Below are 18,587 nucleotides of genomic sequence, written 5' to 3'. Positions count from 1 at the left end.
ATGGGTCGCCATACCTGTGCTAGGGGGTCAGGAGAATTGGTGTTTGCAACGGCATCATGAAGGGGGGAGCCTACAGTTCAGGAAGATCTCAACTGCAGAAGAGCAGCTGAAGAGAAAAGGGAGGTTAAGAATTCAGCCTCTCAGAAAGGCGAACTCGCAATGTAGAGAAGCCTCGTGGGCCTTGTCGTTATGAAAATCCTGCACCGTCTTGCCCCACCAACCTCCGTCCCAATTCCTCCCAACGCACCTGGCAACCAGTCTCAGCCTTGCCCCTTGTAGGACTCAGCAGGGAGAATAGAATAATTAGATTAGGATCTAGCCTGCGTTCACTCTGGCGCCACCTGCTGTTGGGCTCCCTGCCTCCCACCCTACCAATGCCCTCTTTTTCAAGGGGGCCAAAAAACACACGAGACCGCAAAAAAACACACGAGGGGTGCGTCTTCACAAGCAAAGCAAAGCTGCCAATCACCTATCTATGTTTAAAAAGCCGACTGTTCTGTCACACGCAGGTGTGACCAAGGATCAGGACAGGGCATGGTGAAGAGGCACAGTACAGAATGGCTGCTGTGTCTGATGGGGCAATTCAGATCCAGCCCATTCATCTTCCTGAGCACATCCCTCGTTTTTACTTTCTCCCGAATATGAGAGTGGCCATTATGCATTTCCAAGCAGAGGGGAAAGAAAAGGGCTGGCCTTGCAGAGTAGGCCAAAAACCTGCCCACCGATACAGCCAAAACCACCCAGCTCTGCTAACGCCAACATAAAAGGGACAATGTCCGTTCTAGCTTTCGAGATTGCAAGGGAAGGGGCTGTGGGAAAGCAGGGAGCAGCAGAGGAGAAGGAAACCAAGATTGTCCACAGAGGAGGAGAGAAGCCGAATAAAAGCTTGCACTTCGGAAACAGCTTTGTCTGGGGCGCAAACCTTACATCTCATCAGAGAATCCAAGCAGGGGAGAAAGGACATCGGTGCCCAGGCTGCCACAAGAGCTTTTCCGACCCAAGGAGGCTCAAAAGGCTCCAGAGGAAGGAGCCACACAGAAACTGTCAGGATTCACCAGCATCACATGAGAACCCAGGTTTTTCAGGGACAGGCAAGTGTCTTCTTGAACCTTCTTACAAGCTCTTCACTTTCGTGATCAAAGAAATAATCATCTTACCAAATATTGTTAAGTATTCCAGGGTGTCAGTTGTTAGCAAGGACAGGCCACTTGCCCTCCCCCCCTAATACCTGTAACATTTGGGATGGGGGGGGGCAAACTATTAACCCAGCAACACGCCTCCTAATGGCCACCTGTTAGGACTGCAGGCAATCTCCCAAGAGGAAAAGAATCTCGGGGAAGCATCAGGGTCAAAGGTCCGTCCAGGACTCCCTAACTTTCTTGCTGCAGGAAGTTCCCCCGCCCCAGAATGAGATCCTGCTGGCAGCTTTGTAAAACTCTTGCAGGGGACTGGGTCTCTGGGGGGGGGGGGGTGGCGAGTAAAAGGAACAGGTTGGAGCGATGCTCACTGGGTACAGTCGCAAGTGAGACTTTAAATCAATGGTGGGAAGGCTACACCCCCCAACCTCATTTCATCTGGCCCACTGCGGACACACTCTAGTCTTTGCTCTCTAGTCTAACCTTCCTGTGATTATTTCCTCTTCTGCATTGTGTGTAGGTGTATAAGAGAGAGAAGCTTTCCCAGTAAGTACAGTGGTACCTCTGGTTGCAAACAGGATCCGTTCCGGAGGCCCGTTCGCAACATGAAAAGAACACAACCCGTAGCGGCACATCTGCGCATGCGCGGGTTGCGATTCACCGCTTCTGCGCATGACGTCATTTTGCGCGTCTGCGCATGCGCGAGTGGCGAAACCCGGAAGTAACCCTTTCTGGTACTTCCGGGTCGCCGCGGGACGCAACCTGAAAGAACGTAACATGAAGCGGACGTAACATGAGGTATGACTGTAGACCAAAAAGACAGGAAAAGCCTGCAAAATTTCTATGGGATGTGGGTGACCCAATGGAGCCTCCATATGCTGCAGAAGTCTACCTCTGGACACCAGATGCTGGGGACAAGGAAAAGGGAGGGAGGGAGGGAGGGAAATGAATGAGGTGGCAGAGAGAATGCTATGCAACCCTGCAAACTGCCCGCTTTTGGATCTTTACCCCCATCCAATACAAGCACGTGCCCCTCAAAAAAAATAAATAAAAAGATTATCTGCAAGGGAATGCAGTCCTCAACAGGTGTAACTTTGGAGAGTTGAGGAAAGTCATTAAAAGGGGGGGGGGACTTAATGAAAAGGTAGCCTTTTCAAAGACAGTGGTACCTCGGGTTAAGTACTTAATTTGTTCCAGAGGTCCATTCTTAACCTGAAACTGATCTTAACCTGAAGCACCACTTTAGCTAATGGGGCTTCCCGCTGCTGCCGCACCGCCAGAGCACGATTTCTGTTCTCATCCTGAAGCAAAGTTCTTAACCCGAGGTACTATTTCTGGGTTAGAGGAGTCTGTAACCTGAAGCGTATGTAACCCGAGGTACCACTGTACTTGATCATTATTTGACGATACATGACTAATATTTTACAGGTCAGTTGGCTGAATTGATTGAGACAGATCAAACACGCAGGCCGACCGAAGAACCAAGGCTGGGATGGTTTTTCCCTCTGCTTGGTAACTTGGAATGCCAGCGCAGGCGATGGGAAGGGAAGCTGGAAAACGACGAGAACTCAGCATCCCTCCCTCTGCTCTCAAACCTGGCAGCCACCCTACAGCTAGTTGCAAAACAGAATGCGAAGGGATATAAAATTGCGCCCCTGCCCTGTCTGCACCTCCACTGAAGGAGCATTTACAGTGCTGCCGTTTATAAAGAATGTGGCTTTTAATCCCTGCTGGAAGGGGGAACACACTTGGTCGCCAGGAGGCAAGCTCAAATCACCGCAGGCGACCAGACATGAGGCTAATTGCTAGGACGCTCAGAAGTCTCATAAGACGCCGCCTCCAGTTGAAGTTTCTCCCCACACTCGAAAACGTTGATAGTGTCGCTCAGTGCGTAGATTTTCTGGTGTGTTGCGCACGACGACGGCTGGCTGAAGTTTTGGCTGTATTCCGGGCATTTATGGGGTTTCTCCTCGATGTGGATTCTCTGAGGGTGAATAAGGCCCGACTGCTCAGAGAAGCCGATGTTTTTGTACGTTCTCTCACCCATGTGGATTCTCTGATGAGAAGTAAGGTAAGTGCTCCTGCTGAAGCTGTTCCCGCACTCCAGGCATTTGTGCGGCTTCTCCCCTGTGTGGATCCGCTGGTGCGAATTCAGGATCGCCTTTTGGCTGAAGCTCTTGCCGCACTCCAGGCACACGTAGGGCTTCTCCCCAGTGTGGATTCTCCGGTGTTTGATAAGGGTGGACAGGTCGCAGAAGCTCTTCCCGCAGTAGGAGCAGCTGTAGGGCTTCTCTCCGGTGTGGATTCTCTGGTGCGACGCCAGGAGGTCGCTGCGGATAAAGCTCTTCCCACACTCCTGGCATTTGTAGGGCTTCTCCCCCGTGTGGATTCTCAGGTGTATTTTAAGGCTCGACTTGTAGCTGAAGAACTTCCCGCAGACGTTGCACTTGTACTTCCTCTTCTCGATGGGCTTCTCTTCCGAGATGGAGGCGTTGTGGAACCCGCCACTGGGGCAAGGAATGGGGGGCTTCTTCCACTTCTCAGCCTGGTGGTTTCTCGTTCTCCGCCTCGGCCCGCCTTGATTCCCAAAGTTTTCTTCCAACTTCTGCTGCTCCACTCTTTGCAATTGGAGCCCAAGGATTTCCCCGCTGTTCTCGCCCTGTCGGATGTCACCTGCCGGAAGAGAGAGAGGACTGTTGAAGAGGAGACTGAGAGGTGATATTAATATGATAATAATAATTTATTATTTGTACCCCACCCATCTGGCTGGGTCTCCCCAGCCACGATATCCGTCTACAAATACCTGAAGCTCTACCTCTCTTTCAAATCAGAACCAGTGAAGGTCCTGTGTGAGTGTCTGGAGGCGGTTGGAGGATGGATGGCGGCTAACAGATTGAGGTTGAATCCTGATGAGACAGAAGTACAGGGGTACCTCGGGTTAAAAACTTAATTCGTTCTGGAGGGCCGTTCTTAACCTGAAACTGTTCTTAACCTGAAGCACCACTTTAGCTAATGGGGCCTCCTGCTGCCGCCGCACTGCCGGAGCACAATTTCTGTTCTCATCCTGAAGCAAAGTTCTTAACCCGAGGTACTATTTCTGGGTTTGCGGAGTCTGTAACCTGAAGTGTATGTAACCTGAAGTGTATGTAACCCGAGGTACCACTGTACTGCTTTGGGGGGACAGGGGGCAGGTGGGTGTGGGGGACCCCCTGGTCCTGAATGGGGTAACTGTGCCCCTGAAGGACCAGGTGCGCACCCTGCAAGTCATTTTGGACTCACAGCTGTCCAAGGAGGCGCAGGTCAATTCTGTGTCCATGGCAGCTGTCTACCAGCTCCATCTGGTACGCAGGCTGAGACCCTACCTGCCTGCAGACAGTCTCTCCAGAGTGGTGCATGCTCTGGTTATCTCCCATTTGGACTACGGCAATGCGCTCTACATAGGGCTACCTTTGAAGGTGACCCAGAAACTACAACTAATCCAGAATGCAGCAGCTAGACTGGGGGCTGGGAGCAGCCGCTGAAACCGTATAACACCAGTATTGAAAGACCTACATTGGCTCCCAGCACGTTTCCGAGCACAATTAAAAGTGTTGATGCTGACCTTTAAATCCCTTGGCCCAGTATACCTGAAGGAGCATCTCCACCCCCATCATTCAGCCCGGGCACTGAGGTCCAGCTCCGAGGGCCTCCTGGCAGTTCCCTCCCTGCGAGAAGTGAGGTTACAGGGAACCAGGCAGAGGGCCTTCCTGGTAGTGGCGCCCTCCCTGTGAAACACACTCCCATCAGATGTCAAGGAGATAAACACCTGACTTTTAGAAGACATCTAAAGGCAGCCCTGTTTAGGGAAGTTTTCAATATTTGATCTTTTATCGTGTTTTTAATGTTCTGCTGGGAGCCACCCAGAGTGGCTGGGGAAACCCAGCCAGATGGGCGGGGTATAAATAAATTATTATTATTATTATTATTATTATTATTATTATTATTATTATTATTATTACTACTACTACTACTACTACTACTACTACTACTGAAGGGCAGTCACATGGAAGATGTAGCAAGCTTGATTCCTGCTGCTCCAGAGGGTGGGACCCGAAACAGCGGATCCAAACTACAAGAAAGAAAATTCCAACTAAACATTAGGAAGAATTTTCTGACGGTAAGAGCTAGGAAAGGACTCCCTTAGAAGATGGCAGATTCTCCTTTTAAGCAGAGGTTGGATGGCCAATCTGCCTGGGATTCTTTTGTTGTGATTACTGCACTGCAGGGGGTCAGACTAGATGACTCTTGGGGGCCCATTCCAACTCTACAATTCTATGATTCTGTGAGGGCAGAAGAGAAAGCAGCCTCTGAATATGCTGTTTGGACCAGCTGGTTTAGGAAGAGAGGATAGCAAATCCGCCTGCACATCTGCCTTCCTGACCTGAAGGCCCATGAGTTCTGGACTTGGAAAGGGAGAGAAGCACCTGCTGAGGCTTATAGAGAGGCAGTGTGGTGTAATGGTTAGAGTAGTTGGCCCAGGACATGGGAGATCAGGGTGCAAATCCCCACTTGCCCACGAAACACACAGTTACTGCCTCTCAGTCTAACCTACCTCACAGGGTTGTTGTGAAGATTAAATGAGGAGCGAGAGAGACACACGTACACCACCTTGCGTAGTTTCTTGAAGAAAAGGGTAGGGTATAAATGTGGTAGGGATGCGGGTGGCGCTGTGGGTTAAACCACAGAGCCTAGGACTTGCTGATCAGAAGGTCGGCGGTTCGAATCCCCGCGACGGGGTGAGCTCCCGTTGCTCGGTCCCTGCTCCTGCCAACCTAGCAGTTCGAAAGCACATCAAAGTGCAAGTAGATAAATAGGTACCGCTCCGGCGGGAAGGTAAACGGCATTTCCGTGCGCTGCTCTGGTTCACCAGAATCGGCTTAGTCATGCTGGCCACACGAGCCGGAAGCTGTACACTGGCTCCCTCGACCAATAAAGCAAGATGAGCGCCGCAACCCCAGAGTTGGCCACGACTGGACCTAATGGTCAGGGTTCCCTTTATAAATGTGGTAAGTAAATTAAAAATTAGCACCCTCTTTTCTTTCTTTTTTTGCGTTTTTGTTTCCTCTGTTGCCACAATGGATGGGATGACATAAAGTTGCTCAAAAAAGGCACAGAGTATTAGTAGTAATAGTTGTAGTAGTAATAATAATAATAATAATTTATTATTTATACCCCAGCCACTCTGGGCGGCTTCCAACAAAATATTAAAATACAGTAAGGCATCAAACATTAAAAGCTTCCCTAGAGTGAGAGTCTGTTGCTGCAGAGTGAGGCCCTCTTTGCGTGAGAGACGGAAGGTTTTCAGACAGGAGATGCTGGGGACAGATGCTCTCTGCCGGTGAGCTACAGCCGTTGAGCTACATCGCCTCCTCCACACTGCTGGCTGATGCTTTTCCACTGTCTCTCTCCCTATCTATCTGCAAACACACACATCCTGGCCTGGAGGCTTAGCTCAACCGCAGCTTGCCTGCGGCTTTGGTCAAAAGAGGAAACACACTATTGAGCCAAGCCTGCGAGCACAAAAGCTCATCGCTTTCCCCACATTTTGCAGTGGAGACAGAGAACCTCTGAGGCATCTGGACTCCCAGTTCCCATCAAAGCCCCACCCAGCATCGACAACAGCCAGGGGTTGTGCAGGGGCAGGCTTTGGTAATCTTTCATAGAATCACAGGACCTTAAGAGTCAGAAGGGATCCGAGGGTCATCTAGTCCAACCCCCTGCAATACAGGAATTTTTCGTAACATGGAGCCCAGCGCAAGGCCAAACCTTGGCGCCCCCAAATGGATCTTCTTGATTATGCATCTTCTCAGTTTTGTACCCCCTCGGCTCGGGATCTTGTGCGGCAGAACTGCCCGCAGCACCCCAAAAATGACAACATTTTGGAGGTCCCAAGTCGCTAGGTGGTTAGATTGGTCTCAACTAGGGCTGGGGCCTTTTCAGTACTGGCCCCAACTTGGTGGAACGCTATGTCACAAGAGACCAGGGCCCTGCAGGACTTGACATCTTTCCGCAGGGCCTGCAAGACGGAGCTGTTCCATCTGGCCTTTGGTTTGGACTCCATCTGACCCTTATATTTCCCTCTCCTTATGGTTTTGAGGCTGCATTTTAAACTGCATTTTAACCTGTATTTTAAATTGCTGTTTTTTTTTCCTATTATGTTTTTACTGTAATTTTACTGGCGTTAGCTGCCCTGAGCCCGGCTCTGGCCTAGGAGGGCGGGGTATAAATAAAAATTATTATTATTATTATTATTATTATTATTATTATTATTATTATTATTATTATTATATTATTATTATTATTATTATTATTATTATTATTATTATTATTATTACCAAGGAAGCAGGTATGCTAGGGCCCTTTCGTGATAATCACAGCCACATCCCCTCACAGCCGCCATCCCCTTTTGCTTTTACAGTCGTACCTTGGTTTTTGAACCACTTACTTCTCGAACGTTTTGGCTCCCGAATGCCACAAACCCAGAAGTGAGTGTTCTGGTTTGCAAACTATTTTTGGAAGCCGAAAGTCCGACGGGGCCTCCACAGCTTCCGAATGGCTGCAAGAGCTTCCTGCAGCCAATCAGAAGCCGTGCTTTGGTTTTCAAACGTTTTGGAAGTCGAATGGACTTCCGGAACAGATTCCGTTCGACTTCCAAGGTACGACTGTATACACTGATAGCAACAGAAATTTTGATTTTTTTCTATAAAATTATACACTAATCTTACAATGACACAATAATACAGTGGTACCTCGGGTTAAGAACTTAATTCATTCTGGAGGTCTGTTCTTAACCTGAAACTGTTCTTAACCTGAAGCACCACTTTAGCTAATGGGGCCTCCCGCTGCCACTGCGCCGCCACCACACAATTTCTGTTCTCATCCTGAAGCAAAGTTCTTAACCCGAGGTACTATTTCGGGGTTAGCGGACTCTGTAACCTGAAGCGTCTGTAACCCGAGGTACCACTGCAATAATAATTAGGACTACATTGCAATGATCAGTGCACATCTTTCAGCCAGATCTACTGTTTTCTCCCCACGTATGTGGTCTGCTCCAACAGTTACATCGCAAAAATTAAGGTGCGCCTTAGACTTGACGGCGCATTAGATTCGACGGCAAGCTTAAAAAACACCACTGACATAGCAAATACCGTATTTTTCGCTCTATAGGACGCACCGGATCACAAGACGAACCTAGTTTTTAGAGGGGGAAATCAAGAAAAAAATCAAGCTTCTCGGGGTTGTGGGGGAAGCCCAGGTTTGCCCCCCAGCCCCAAGGAGCAAAGAAGCCAAGGCAGCAAGCGCGATCCATCCCGCTCGCTGCCTTGGCTTCCTCTTTAGCCTTGCGCAGCCTCTCCCGGCTGGAAAGGCTGGAAAGGCTGAGCACGGCTATGGCAATTCCCCCACCTCCCGCAAAAGCCCACAGGAGCCACCCACCCTTTAAGGAGCGCGCGGCTCCTGCGGGCTTTTCTACCAGGAGGGAGAAGGGACTGACTGGCCGCGTCAGTCCCTTCTCCCTCCTGGGGAGAAGCCCACAATAGCTGCGCGAAGCTTGTGTGCGGCTCTTGGGGGCTTTTCCTGCCTTCCTTCCCCCTGCATTCGCTCCATAGGACGCACAGACTTTTCCCCTTAGTTTTTAAGAGGGGAAAAGTGCGCCCTATGGAGCGAAAAATACAGTACTTTTTCGGTTTCAAGGTTTTGAGAATTGAGGTGTGCATTCAATTCGATGGCGCATTAGATTCGCCTGAATACAGTACTTCTTTCCCGTGGGCCAGCATTCAAAGCTCACCGTGGGCATTGATGTTGACGGCATCCATCTCCTGCTTCACCACCGTGCACAGCTGCCTCTTTCCAGAATCAGGCGCCACTGGCTCCGCCTCAGCCAGTGGAACAGCCACCGCCGCCAAAGGAACCCCTGCCGTTGCCACCTGAAACAGTAGGGAGGACCAGAACATGAAGCAGCACCAAGGAGCAGGAGAGGGAGGACAACAGCAAAGGAGGGAAGAGCCTGGCACCAACTCAGCCCCAAACGACAGTATGGTGTAGTGGTTAGAACACTGCATTGGGATCTGGGAGAAAGCTCCCCTTCAAAGCTCACTGGGTGACCTTGGACCAATCACCATCTCTCTGCCTCACCTTTTTGGTTTTTTATATATAAAAAAAGTTTTTATTGACATTTGTAAATCACAACCTGAACGAGGGGATTTTACACACAAACAGAACGAAATAGCAAAAACCACACATAATGTAAGATCCAGCAGGAAACAACAAAACAGTATTTTGCTTTGCAAGTAGGCATTTGCTTAAGGCTAAAACTTGCCAAATTTGGGGGGGGAGACTGAATAGATAATAAATTATTATTATTATTATTATTATTATTATTATTATTATTATTATTTATAACCCGCCCATCTGGATGAGTTTTCCCAGCCACTCTGGGTGGCTCCCAATTGAGTGTTAAGAACAATACAGCATTAAATATTAAAAACTTCCCTAAACAGGGCTGCCTTCAGATGTCTTTTAGAAATAGGATAGCTGCTTATTTCCTTGACATCTGATGCCAAGATGAAAGAATGAAGAGTTAACATCATTGCTCCCCAATCTACACCTTGCAAAAATAAAGAGGAGGGGCCATACAGTCGTGGGGTTCTTAGTCAGCAAATAAAATAAGGTGATACTACAGAACACACACACACACACAGGCTCTTGCAGTACATCCTCCAGCTACTTTAAACTTGTGGGAAACCAAACCTGCCCCTCCTATTGCAAAAACAACACTTTGAGGAGAGAAGGGACAGGGCCTTCTTGGTTGTTGGCCCCCTTTGCTGTTGAATACCTTTTCCTTTCTAATACTGGCAGGCTTTTAGCTTTGCAGGTAAAGAGAGCAGTGTGGTATAACGGTGAGAGTGTTGGACAAAGACAAAAGGCCAGGGTGGTGTAGTGGTTAATGTGTCCGACTAGGACCTGGGGGAGCAGGGTTCGAATCCCCACTCAGCCATGAGGCTCACTGAGTGACCTAGACACCGTCCTTCTCTCAGCCTAACCTACCTCACAGGGCTGCTGTGAGGATGAAATGGGGAGGGGAGAATGATGTTTTGTATGCCACCTTGAGGTCACTGGAGGAAAATGTGGGATAAACGTGTAATTATAATAAATCCAAAAGTGAAAAGGGTCCATTGAGCAGGTCTGCTGGATTCTATCTTCCATCTGAGTGAGGCTCTGCTTAGAACAGGAATGGGGAAACGAGCAGATGATGATGGTGATGATTATTCCCTGTCAATAAGAATAATAACACCCTGTCCATCTGACTGGGATCTCCAGATATTGCTGGATTTGTAGCCAGAACTTTTACCACAGGTGGTGGACGTGCACCAAGGTAAAAGACTTCTGGGAAAGGATTTATAATGAACTGAAAAAAGTGTTGAAAAACACATTTATTAAGAAACCAGAAGCCTTTTTACCTGGTATAGTGGGGGGTGAAATCCCCAAAAAGGATGTTACTTTTTTCTGTATGCCACAACAGCTGCAAGAATATTACTAGCGAAGAATTGGAAGAAACATGATTTACCAACTATCGAAGAATGGCAGATGAAAATGATGGACTATATGGAACTTGCCGAACTGACTGGGAGACTCCGAGACCAGAGAGAAGAGACGGTGGAAGAAGATTGGAAGAAGTTTAAAAAATATTTGAAAAAATATGTTAATATTTAAATCTTAGAATAGCTTTGGAAGTGGATACAGGCTGTAGGGTTAGAAGTAGAAGATAGTGTATTTTAAAATAGTATTATTTGTAAGTGATAAAATGTGAAGATTTTTATGGTAAAAGTGTGATTTAAAAAATGGTTAAAAATTATGATACATGTAAACTGCTAAAGATGAGGTAAAATGAATATCAGACAGGGAAGACTTGGGAAAGCTCACCTAACAATGTTTAGAAAAAATAAGGATAAGACAAGAATTTGTTTGTACTGTTTGTTTTTCTGTTTGTGTTGTTTATTTGTGTTATAAAATGAATAATTTTTTTTTGAAAAAATAGGATTTGTAGCCAGAGGCAAACAAACAGAGGAGGCTTAGATTCTACACAGATCCCTTTCTATCCTTTATCCACACAAGCAAGGGATACGATCGGAATTCGAGCACACGCCCCAGTCAGGCAGTGCAAAGCAGAGCTGGCGAGGGCCAGGCAGAGAGGTCCGGAGGGCCGCATGGCAGGAAGGGAGAGGAAGCGGGGTCTCTCACCTGTTGCTCCCACCTCAAAGACTCCCGTTGCATCCAGAGAAAATCCTCGGCCAGGGCCACTGCCTGGGTGCAGGACGCGGGCCCCCGTTCCCTGACCCAGCCCTGGATCTCTGGCGGCAGGACGGTCAGGAACTGCTCCAGGATCAGCAGCTCCAGGATCTGCTCCTTGGAGTGCCTCTCCACCTTCAGCCACCGCCGGCAGAGCTCCTGCAGCCGGTTGTACACCCCTCGTGGCCCCTCGGCCTCCTGGTACCGGAAGTGCCGAAAGTACTGGCGGTTCTTCTCCCGGCTGATGGCGTCCCCTTGCAAGATGGCCGCCTTCACCTTCCCATAATCCTTCCTGTCCCGGCCCTCCAGCCTGCCAAAGGCGTGCTTGGCTTCGCCGCTGAGGGCCGGCAGCAGCCGGGTCACCCACTCCTCGCGCGGCCAGCGGCAGGCTTCGGCCACTTGCTCGAAGGAGGCCAAGAAGGCCTTCGCGTCGTCCCAGGGGGTGGGTTCCTCGGGCGGCTGCGGGGGTCCCGGCTGAGAGGCCTCCACCGTCTTCAGGAACTCCTGCCACTGGGCTTCCCACTGCTGAAGGAGGCCATCGCGAGACTCCTGCTTGATCTCTTCCCCCGGTTTCCTCTGGAGGAATTCCCGGATACTCTTTTCCTGGAGAATCCGCGGGGTCTGCTCGGTGGACATTTCCCTCGCACTCGCTCCCGAAGGCGGCAAATCTCCTCAATGTGCCTGGGTGTTCGCCCCACTCTTCCTTTCCTCGCCCCGACGTTCCCGGACTTGGATTATCCGTTCCACGTCGCCACAAAGCGAGCAGCGGTCCTCCGCAAAACGTGGCGCTTTTCCTGAGGGAGACAGAGAGCAGATTTTGAGAAGGTGAAAAGCGATCTCAGAGGCCCTGCAGATATGTCCAGCCTGCACCTAGATCAGTTTTAGAAACCCAGATATATATATGTATATTTCAACATCTTTTTCATCTCATTATACAGTCATAATAAAGGTAAAGGGACACCTGACCATTAGGTCCAGTCGTGGCCGACTCTGGGGTTGCGCGGTCATCTTGCTGTATAGGCCAAGGGAGCCGGCGTACAGCTTCCGGGTCATGTGGCCAGCATGACTAAGCCGCTTCTGGTGAACCAGAGCAGCACACAGAAACACCGTTTACCTTCCCGCCGGAGCGGTACCTATTGATCTACTTGCACTTTGACGTACTTTCGAACTGCTAGGTTGGCAGGAGCAGGGAGCGAGCAACGGGAGCTCACCCCGTCACAGGGATTCGAACCGCCGACCTTCTGATTGGCAAGTCCTAGGCTCTGTGGTTTAACCCACAGCACCACTCGCGTCCCTTATACAGTCATACCTCGGGATAAATACGCTTCAGGATAAGTATTTTCGGATTGCGGTCCATGGCGACCCGGAGGTAATGGAGCACGTTACTTCCAGGTTTCGCCACTTGCGCAGACGGTCAAAATGACGTCATGCGCATGCATGGAAGCAGCAAGACACGACCTGCACAGATGCGCTGTCGTGTGTTACATTCGCTTCAGGATGTGAAAGGGGCTCCGGAATGGATCCTGTTCACATCCCGAGGTACCACCATATATCATTTCCCAAAAGTTTTTCACTTTTTTACATTCCCACCAGAAGCATTTCTACTTAGCATTGTAGATGATATTAATAGACAGGACTGTAAGTTGTTTTCATACGCAATGACGGCAGCAAGTGTCGGACCAGGACATGGGAGATCAGGGTTCAAATCCCTACTCTGTTATGAAGCTCACAGCCTCCTAACCTGCCTCACAGAGTCGTTGTTGGGATTAACTGAGGGAGGGGTGAACCATGTACTCTTTGGAGAAAAAGGTGGGATATAAATGCAATAAATAAGCTCTTCTGCTGACCCGCTAAGAAAGCTGGAGAGGCCAGCCAGATGGAGATGTCAGTAGCCAACTTAGCATCTAGAGATCTCCATGTGGTCGCAATAGGACTCGCGCATTTTGCGCCTGGCGCCTGGTTAATTTCTAACAGAGGCCTAGATGTAACAGAATGGAAATTTCATCTATTTAATACCTCTATTCACCTCAGAGAGCTACAAATCTCAAATTTCCTTGGGAATAGGGGCTGATTGTTAAAGCACTCTGGTAATTGTGGCTCTGTGAGGGGAATGGGAGTCTCCTAGCAACTGAGAATCCTCAGCAAGCTCCAACCCCTTGAGCCGCCATTTTGCATCTGGCTTTACTAGACACGTCCGGTTACTGGTAAAACAAAAATAAAGCAGATTCCCCCAAAACTTTAAGACTACCCAGCCCACTTCTAGGGTCACATTTACAACATAAATTTAAATCGCTCCTATACCACTTTAACTGTCATTGACTCCCCCCGAATAATCATGGGAACTGTAGTTTTTGGTAGCCACAGTCCCACCACCCTCAACCAACTGGGTGCTGTGGTTTGTTCAGGCTGCTGAGAGTTTTTAGGAGACCCCTATTCCCGAACTGCATTTAATTCTAAATTATATACCAGAAACGTGGGAGATTACAAGGGGTCAAAAAAAATGGACGTACCGTGCCATATTAGAAACAAAAAAACTTGTTTTCATGAATTGGAAGAGTTGCCAAAAGATTCCATTGAGCACATGGATTGACAATATGGACAGACTAGCTACATACAAACGAACTGCATGTCAACGCAAATTAAGAATGGATAAATATGAAGAAATCTGGAAGGAATACTTAAGCGATAAGGCAGATAGATAGTGGTGGGAAGTAGGGGAAGGAGAGGTGGGGAAGTATTGTTAAAAAGGTGTAGTTATAGGTATATCAGTATTCAAATCTGAATTGTTAAATTGTGTTATTAGTGTAATTGTGGTTTCTGTTGTTTGTGTTTTTTGTGGTTGTTGTTTGTATTGAAAAAATGATTAAATAAATTATTTTTAAAAAGGAAGAACCCCCCTTATTCTCCTCACAGAGCTACAATTCCCAAAAAATAGATTCATGCTGAATCCACCATGGGAATTGTAGCTCGGGGTGGGTGGGGACTGTCCGCTTTACGAACTATTGTTCCCCCCCCCAAAAAAAGAAAATGGGTAGGAGCCATGACTGTTTAAAGTGGTATCAAGGTGCTTTAAATGTATGGTATGAGTCTGGCCTAAAGGATTAAAAAAAGACTTTTTGTGTATGCAACGACGGCAGCAAGAATGCTTCTAGCCCAGACATAGCTGTCAAAGTTTTCCTTTTATTAAAGGGAAATTCCCTTATTCCGAATAGGATTCCTAGCAGGAAAAGGGAAAAATTGACAGCTATGAGCCCAGAGATGGAAGGAAGGAGAGATATCAACAAAAGATGAATGGCAGACTAAACTAATGGAGTACACAAGAGATGGCAAAACTGACAGGGAAGATCAGAAACCAGGAAGATCAAGTATTCTTAAAAGACTGAAGTAAAATTTTAGTTCATTTAAAAGACCATCGTAAACAGTTAAAATCATAGCCAGGGATATTGAACAGATGGATAAAGGGAAAAAATGCAGAGAATTTTATCTTGAATATGGAACCCACTGAGGGAGGGAAGGAGGTCTGAAGGTCCAACAGAACCTTTTATTTTAATGTTTGAAATGGTTAAAGTTAAAATGTACAAAATTTCGTAAAACCTATAAAAAAATGTTATAAAAAAGGGGGCGGGGTGATCCAAATTTGGACCAGGAAGCACAAGATCCTCAGCCACGTCTGCAGACCAAGAACGACAGAAAAAGAACAGAGTGTTTTTAAAAGCAGAGGAGGAAGTGGTTAGGAGAGAACACATATTATCTCTCCGGAAAAAGAAAATCCCTCAGAAAACTCAGCCACAGATGTGAGCTCAGACCACATCCCCACATTGTAACAAAAGCAGCCCATCTCATTTTCTTCCTTAAGGAGTTTTGGTAGCCATTATGGCAACCTCAAGCCGCTCCCCCTGGCAAGGAGAAACTTCCCCACTTTTTGCAAAAAAAATAAAAAATAAAACATTGCTACGCAATTGCCACATAAGCCGTTGCGCATGGCTTTCTCTACCCTCAGAGCAAACACTGATTTCCAAGTAGGGGGTCTTTATGGTAGGGTTGCCGTATTTCAAAAAGTGAAAATCAGGACACAAAACCTACACTTCCACACATGGGTTGCCATACCCCCCTGGTTTTCCAGGACGTTTTTGCCGATATTTGGAAATTCCGCCCAGACGTTCTCATGCCCTGTACTTGGGTAGCCGGATTAATTTCTCAAACGGTTTTTCGTTTGCATTCTGTTGCGAACAGGTTTTGCCTCCCCAAAAGCTCCTTTTGTCAGGACGTCACTCGGCACAATTCAGTGATATGAATCATACATGTTTGCGTAGGGCTGAAGCCAAGGGTGGGGCAGACTTGATTTTTCTCAGGCCCCCCACCAACCAGAACCAGGTGCGAAAGATGCTCAGTTACAGCAGGGTGCCTCTGAGCATATTCTGAACCCAGAGATTTTCTTTTTCTTTTTTTTTCTGTCAGTACCAGAACAGCGCTGAAGTCATAGTCTTTTCACACACACTTAAAAAATGTCCACTAATGGTTTAGCTGCCTTCATTTTGGCAGCCTTTAAGACCATGGGTGGGCAAACTAATGCCCGGGGGCCGGATCTGGCCCAATCACCTTCTAAATCTGGCCCGTAGACAGCCCAGGAATCAGCGTGTTTTTACATGAGTAGAATGTGTGCTTTTATTTAAAATGCATCTCTGGGGTATTTGTGGGGCATAGGAATTTGTTCATTATTATTTTTTCAAAATACAGTCCGGCCCTGCACAAGGTCTGAGGGACAGTGGACCAGCCCCCTGCTGGAAGGGTTTGCTGACCCCGGTTTAAGACAATTCCTTTTAGACAGTTGGGCGATCAGTACCACTGCCAATCTATAGCTGAACACCCAGAGATCTGATCTGTAGAAGAGACACTGTTCTCCTTCTCTTCAAGAAACTGTGTTTTCTTCTTTAAATAAAACAAAAATGTGCTTTCCTTGTTTTAAGAAGGTGTGGGGTACATGTATAAACTTGTGTGCATCAGGCAATTCAGGAACTACTGTGAGTGCGACAAAATGCCCATTTCACAGATGGGGAAAATTGCAGTACAGTGGTACCTCGAGTTAAGTACTTAATTCGTTCCAGAGGTCCGTTCTTAACCTGAAACTGTTCTTAACCTGAAGCACCACTTTAGCTAATGGGGCCTCCTGCTGCCGCCGCGCCGCCGGAGCACGATTTCTGTTCTCATCCTGAAGCAAAGTTCTTAACCCAAGGTACTATTTTTGTATTCTCTCTCAACCCGCGTGCAAACCAACATCAAAACAAAGAACAAATAAAACCTAGACAAAATAAGCAGGTGACACAAGTGTGCATACACACGAAAGCTCATACCAATAACAAACTTAGTTGGTCTCTAAGGTGCTACTGGAAGGAATTTTTTTATTTTGATCCAAATAGAAAGATAACCCACCCACCTTTCCCAAAACCCTCAGTAACAAATTGGGAGGGGCAAGAAACATTGGTGGGAGTCAGAGGAGGGGCCTGAGGGCATTGCGGCGTCACGCTGGGGACCCCAAAAATAAATCACAACTTTACCATGCCTTTTTGCAAAGTGCCTTGCATTAATTTACATACATATATCAAATGTATTTACATATACTCGCACACAATCTCCAAATGAGATTGTAAAAGCAAAGGGGAGCAGGAGAAACGCCTCTTCCAAGACACCGTGTGCCATATTTAGCTTTTACGCGTAATTTGCTTTTTAAAAATTAACTTTTGGGGGGGGGGGAATTGTTAATTAATTTTTTATTACTGTATAAGCAATCGACAAGGAACAGGGAAGGTTAAAGGCTGCAGTCTTTCTTGGGAGCCCCAAGGCACGTTAAGAGACATAGAATCATAGAACAATGGTAAGAGTTGGAAAGGGACCCGAGGGTCATCTAGTCCAACCCCCGACAATCCAGGAATCTCAGCTGAAGCATCCATGACTGGTGGCCATCCAACCTCTGCTTAAAAACCTCCAAGATAGGAGAGTTCACCACCTCCAGAGGGAGACCGTTCCACTTTTCTGTGTGCGTATGTGTATGTGCACATGTGTGTATAGGTACATACTTTTTTTAGATAGTTCTTTCTAACAGAGCAGCCCAGTTAAAAGCATCAGACCAGGGCAGGCTGGTTCAATTCCATTTCAAGCCATGAAACCCTTTGGCTGTGTCTCAGCAACTCAATCCTCTCCCACTCCGACCTACCAAACAATGGTGGTGAAATAACCACACACACACACACACCGACTTGAGCTCCTTAGGAAACAAAGCAGGCTATGAAGCGGCTATCCTGGCCGGGTCTACTCGGAAGTAAGCCCTCCTGGCTTCAAGGGGGCTGCCTCTCCCAAACTGAGTGCACCCTAAACGAGCTCAACAGGCACAGATGCAATTCAACTCCTCCTCCCTTCTTACAAAGAGCCTCTGCTCCGGAGGATTTGAACCCAGGATCCTGTTCCCCTCCGGAGCGAAGAGAGCGAGTCGATCCCCCGCCAGATCTCCCTCTCTTTATCTGATTGATTGATCCCCCACCCACTCAGGATCGTGCCCTTTCTCCGCCTCCTCTGTGGGTGCAACTTACCCGGATTCCCCTCCGGAAGGGACCTGCTTCCCCCCCACTCCGGAGACCCCCCCAGATCTGCAGCCACTCCCGGAGGCGAAGGAAGGAGACGGGGAAAAGTGGCTTCACAAGACTCCCTTTTGCAGGGGGAGGAGATACAGCAGGAAGAGGCCAGACTAACTCTCTGGGGCTCCTTTCTAGGAATCTGCTCTCGCTCTCTCTCCTCCTCTTTGGCAAAGCAAAAGGTGGCTGCAAGCCCGGATATTATTATCACGTTAATATTAGTATTGCAATGGGTTTTCTTCTTTTTTTTATTGCTCTTCTCAACCCCTATCCTTATTTTGGGTTCCATCCTGCTTATGCATAGTTTGCAAGTCCAGATCCGCCTTTAACCCAGACCCCTTATTATCTCTTTGCAAGGCTTCGGGGTTTGTGTGTCTCTTTTTCTTTCTTCTTAAATTCCCAACCCCGATCCTTATTTCGGGTTCCATCCCTCTCGTGCATTTGGGGCTTTTGTTTGTTTGTTTGTTTTAAAATTGGCTGGTTTCCCCACAAAAGAAAG

At 47.8% G+C, this 18,587-nt stretch overlaps 1 protein-coding gene across 1 annotated transcript; it reads right to left on the bottom strand.

The window, feature by feature from the left end:
• Positions 1 to 1,245: 1,245 nt before the first annotated feature.
• LOC128409233 (zinc finger and SCAN domain-containing protein 31-like) lies at positions 1,246 to 12,197 on the bottom strand. Its single transcript, XM_053379540.1, has 3 exons — positions 11,415 to 12,197; positions 8,962 to 9,100; positions 1,246 to 3,809 (listed from the first exon to the last, which is right to left on the bottom strand). The coding sequence occupies exons 1-3, from the start codon at positions 12,096 to 12,098 to the stop codon at positions 2,935 to 2,937; spliced, it is 1,698 nt and encodes a 565-aa protein (XP_053235515.1). The 5' UTR covers positions 12,099 to 12,197; the 3' UTR covers positions 1,246 to 2,934.
• Between the last annotated feature and the right edge of the window lie 6,390 nt (positions 12,198 to 18,587).

The sequence above is a fragment of the Podarcis raffonei genome, chromosome 2 (genome assembly GCF_027172205.1).
Source record: "Podarcis raffonei isolate rPodRaf1 chromosome 2, rPodRaf1.pri, whole genome shotgun sequence".
Taxonomy (NCBI): Eukaryota; Metazoa; Chordata; class Lepidosauria; order Squamata; family Lacertidae; genus Podarcis; species Podarcis raffonei.
This window is presented reverse-complemented; position numbering and strand designations above follow the sequence as displayed.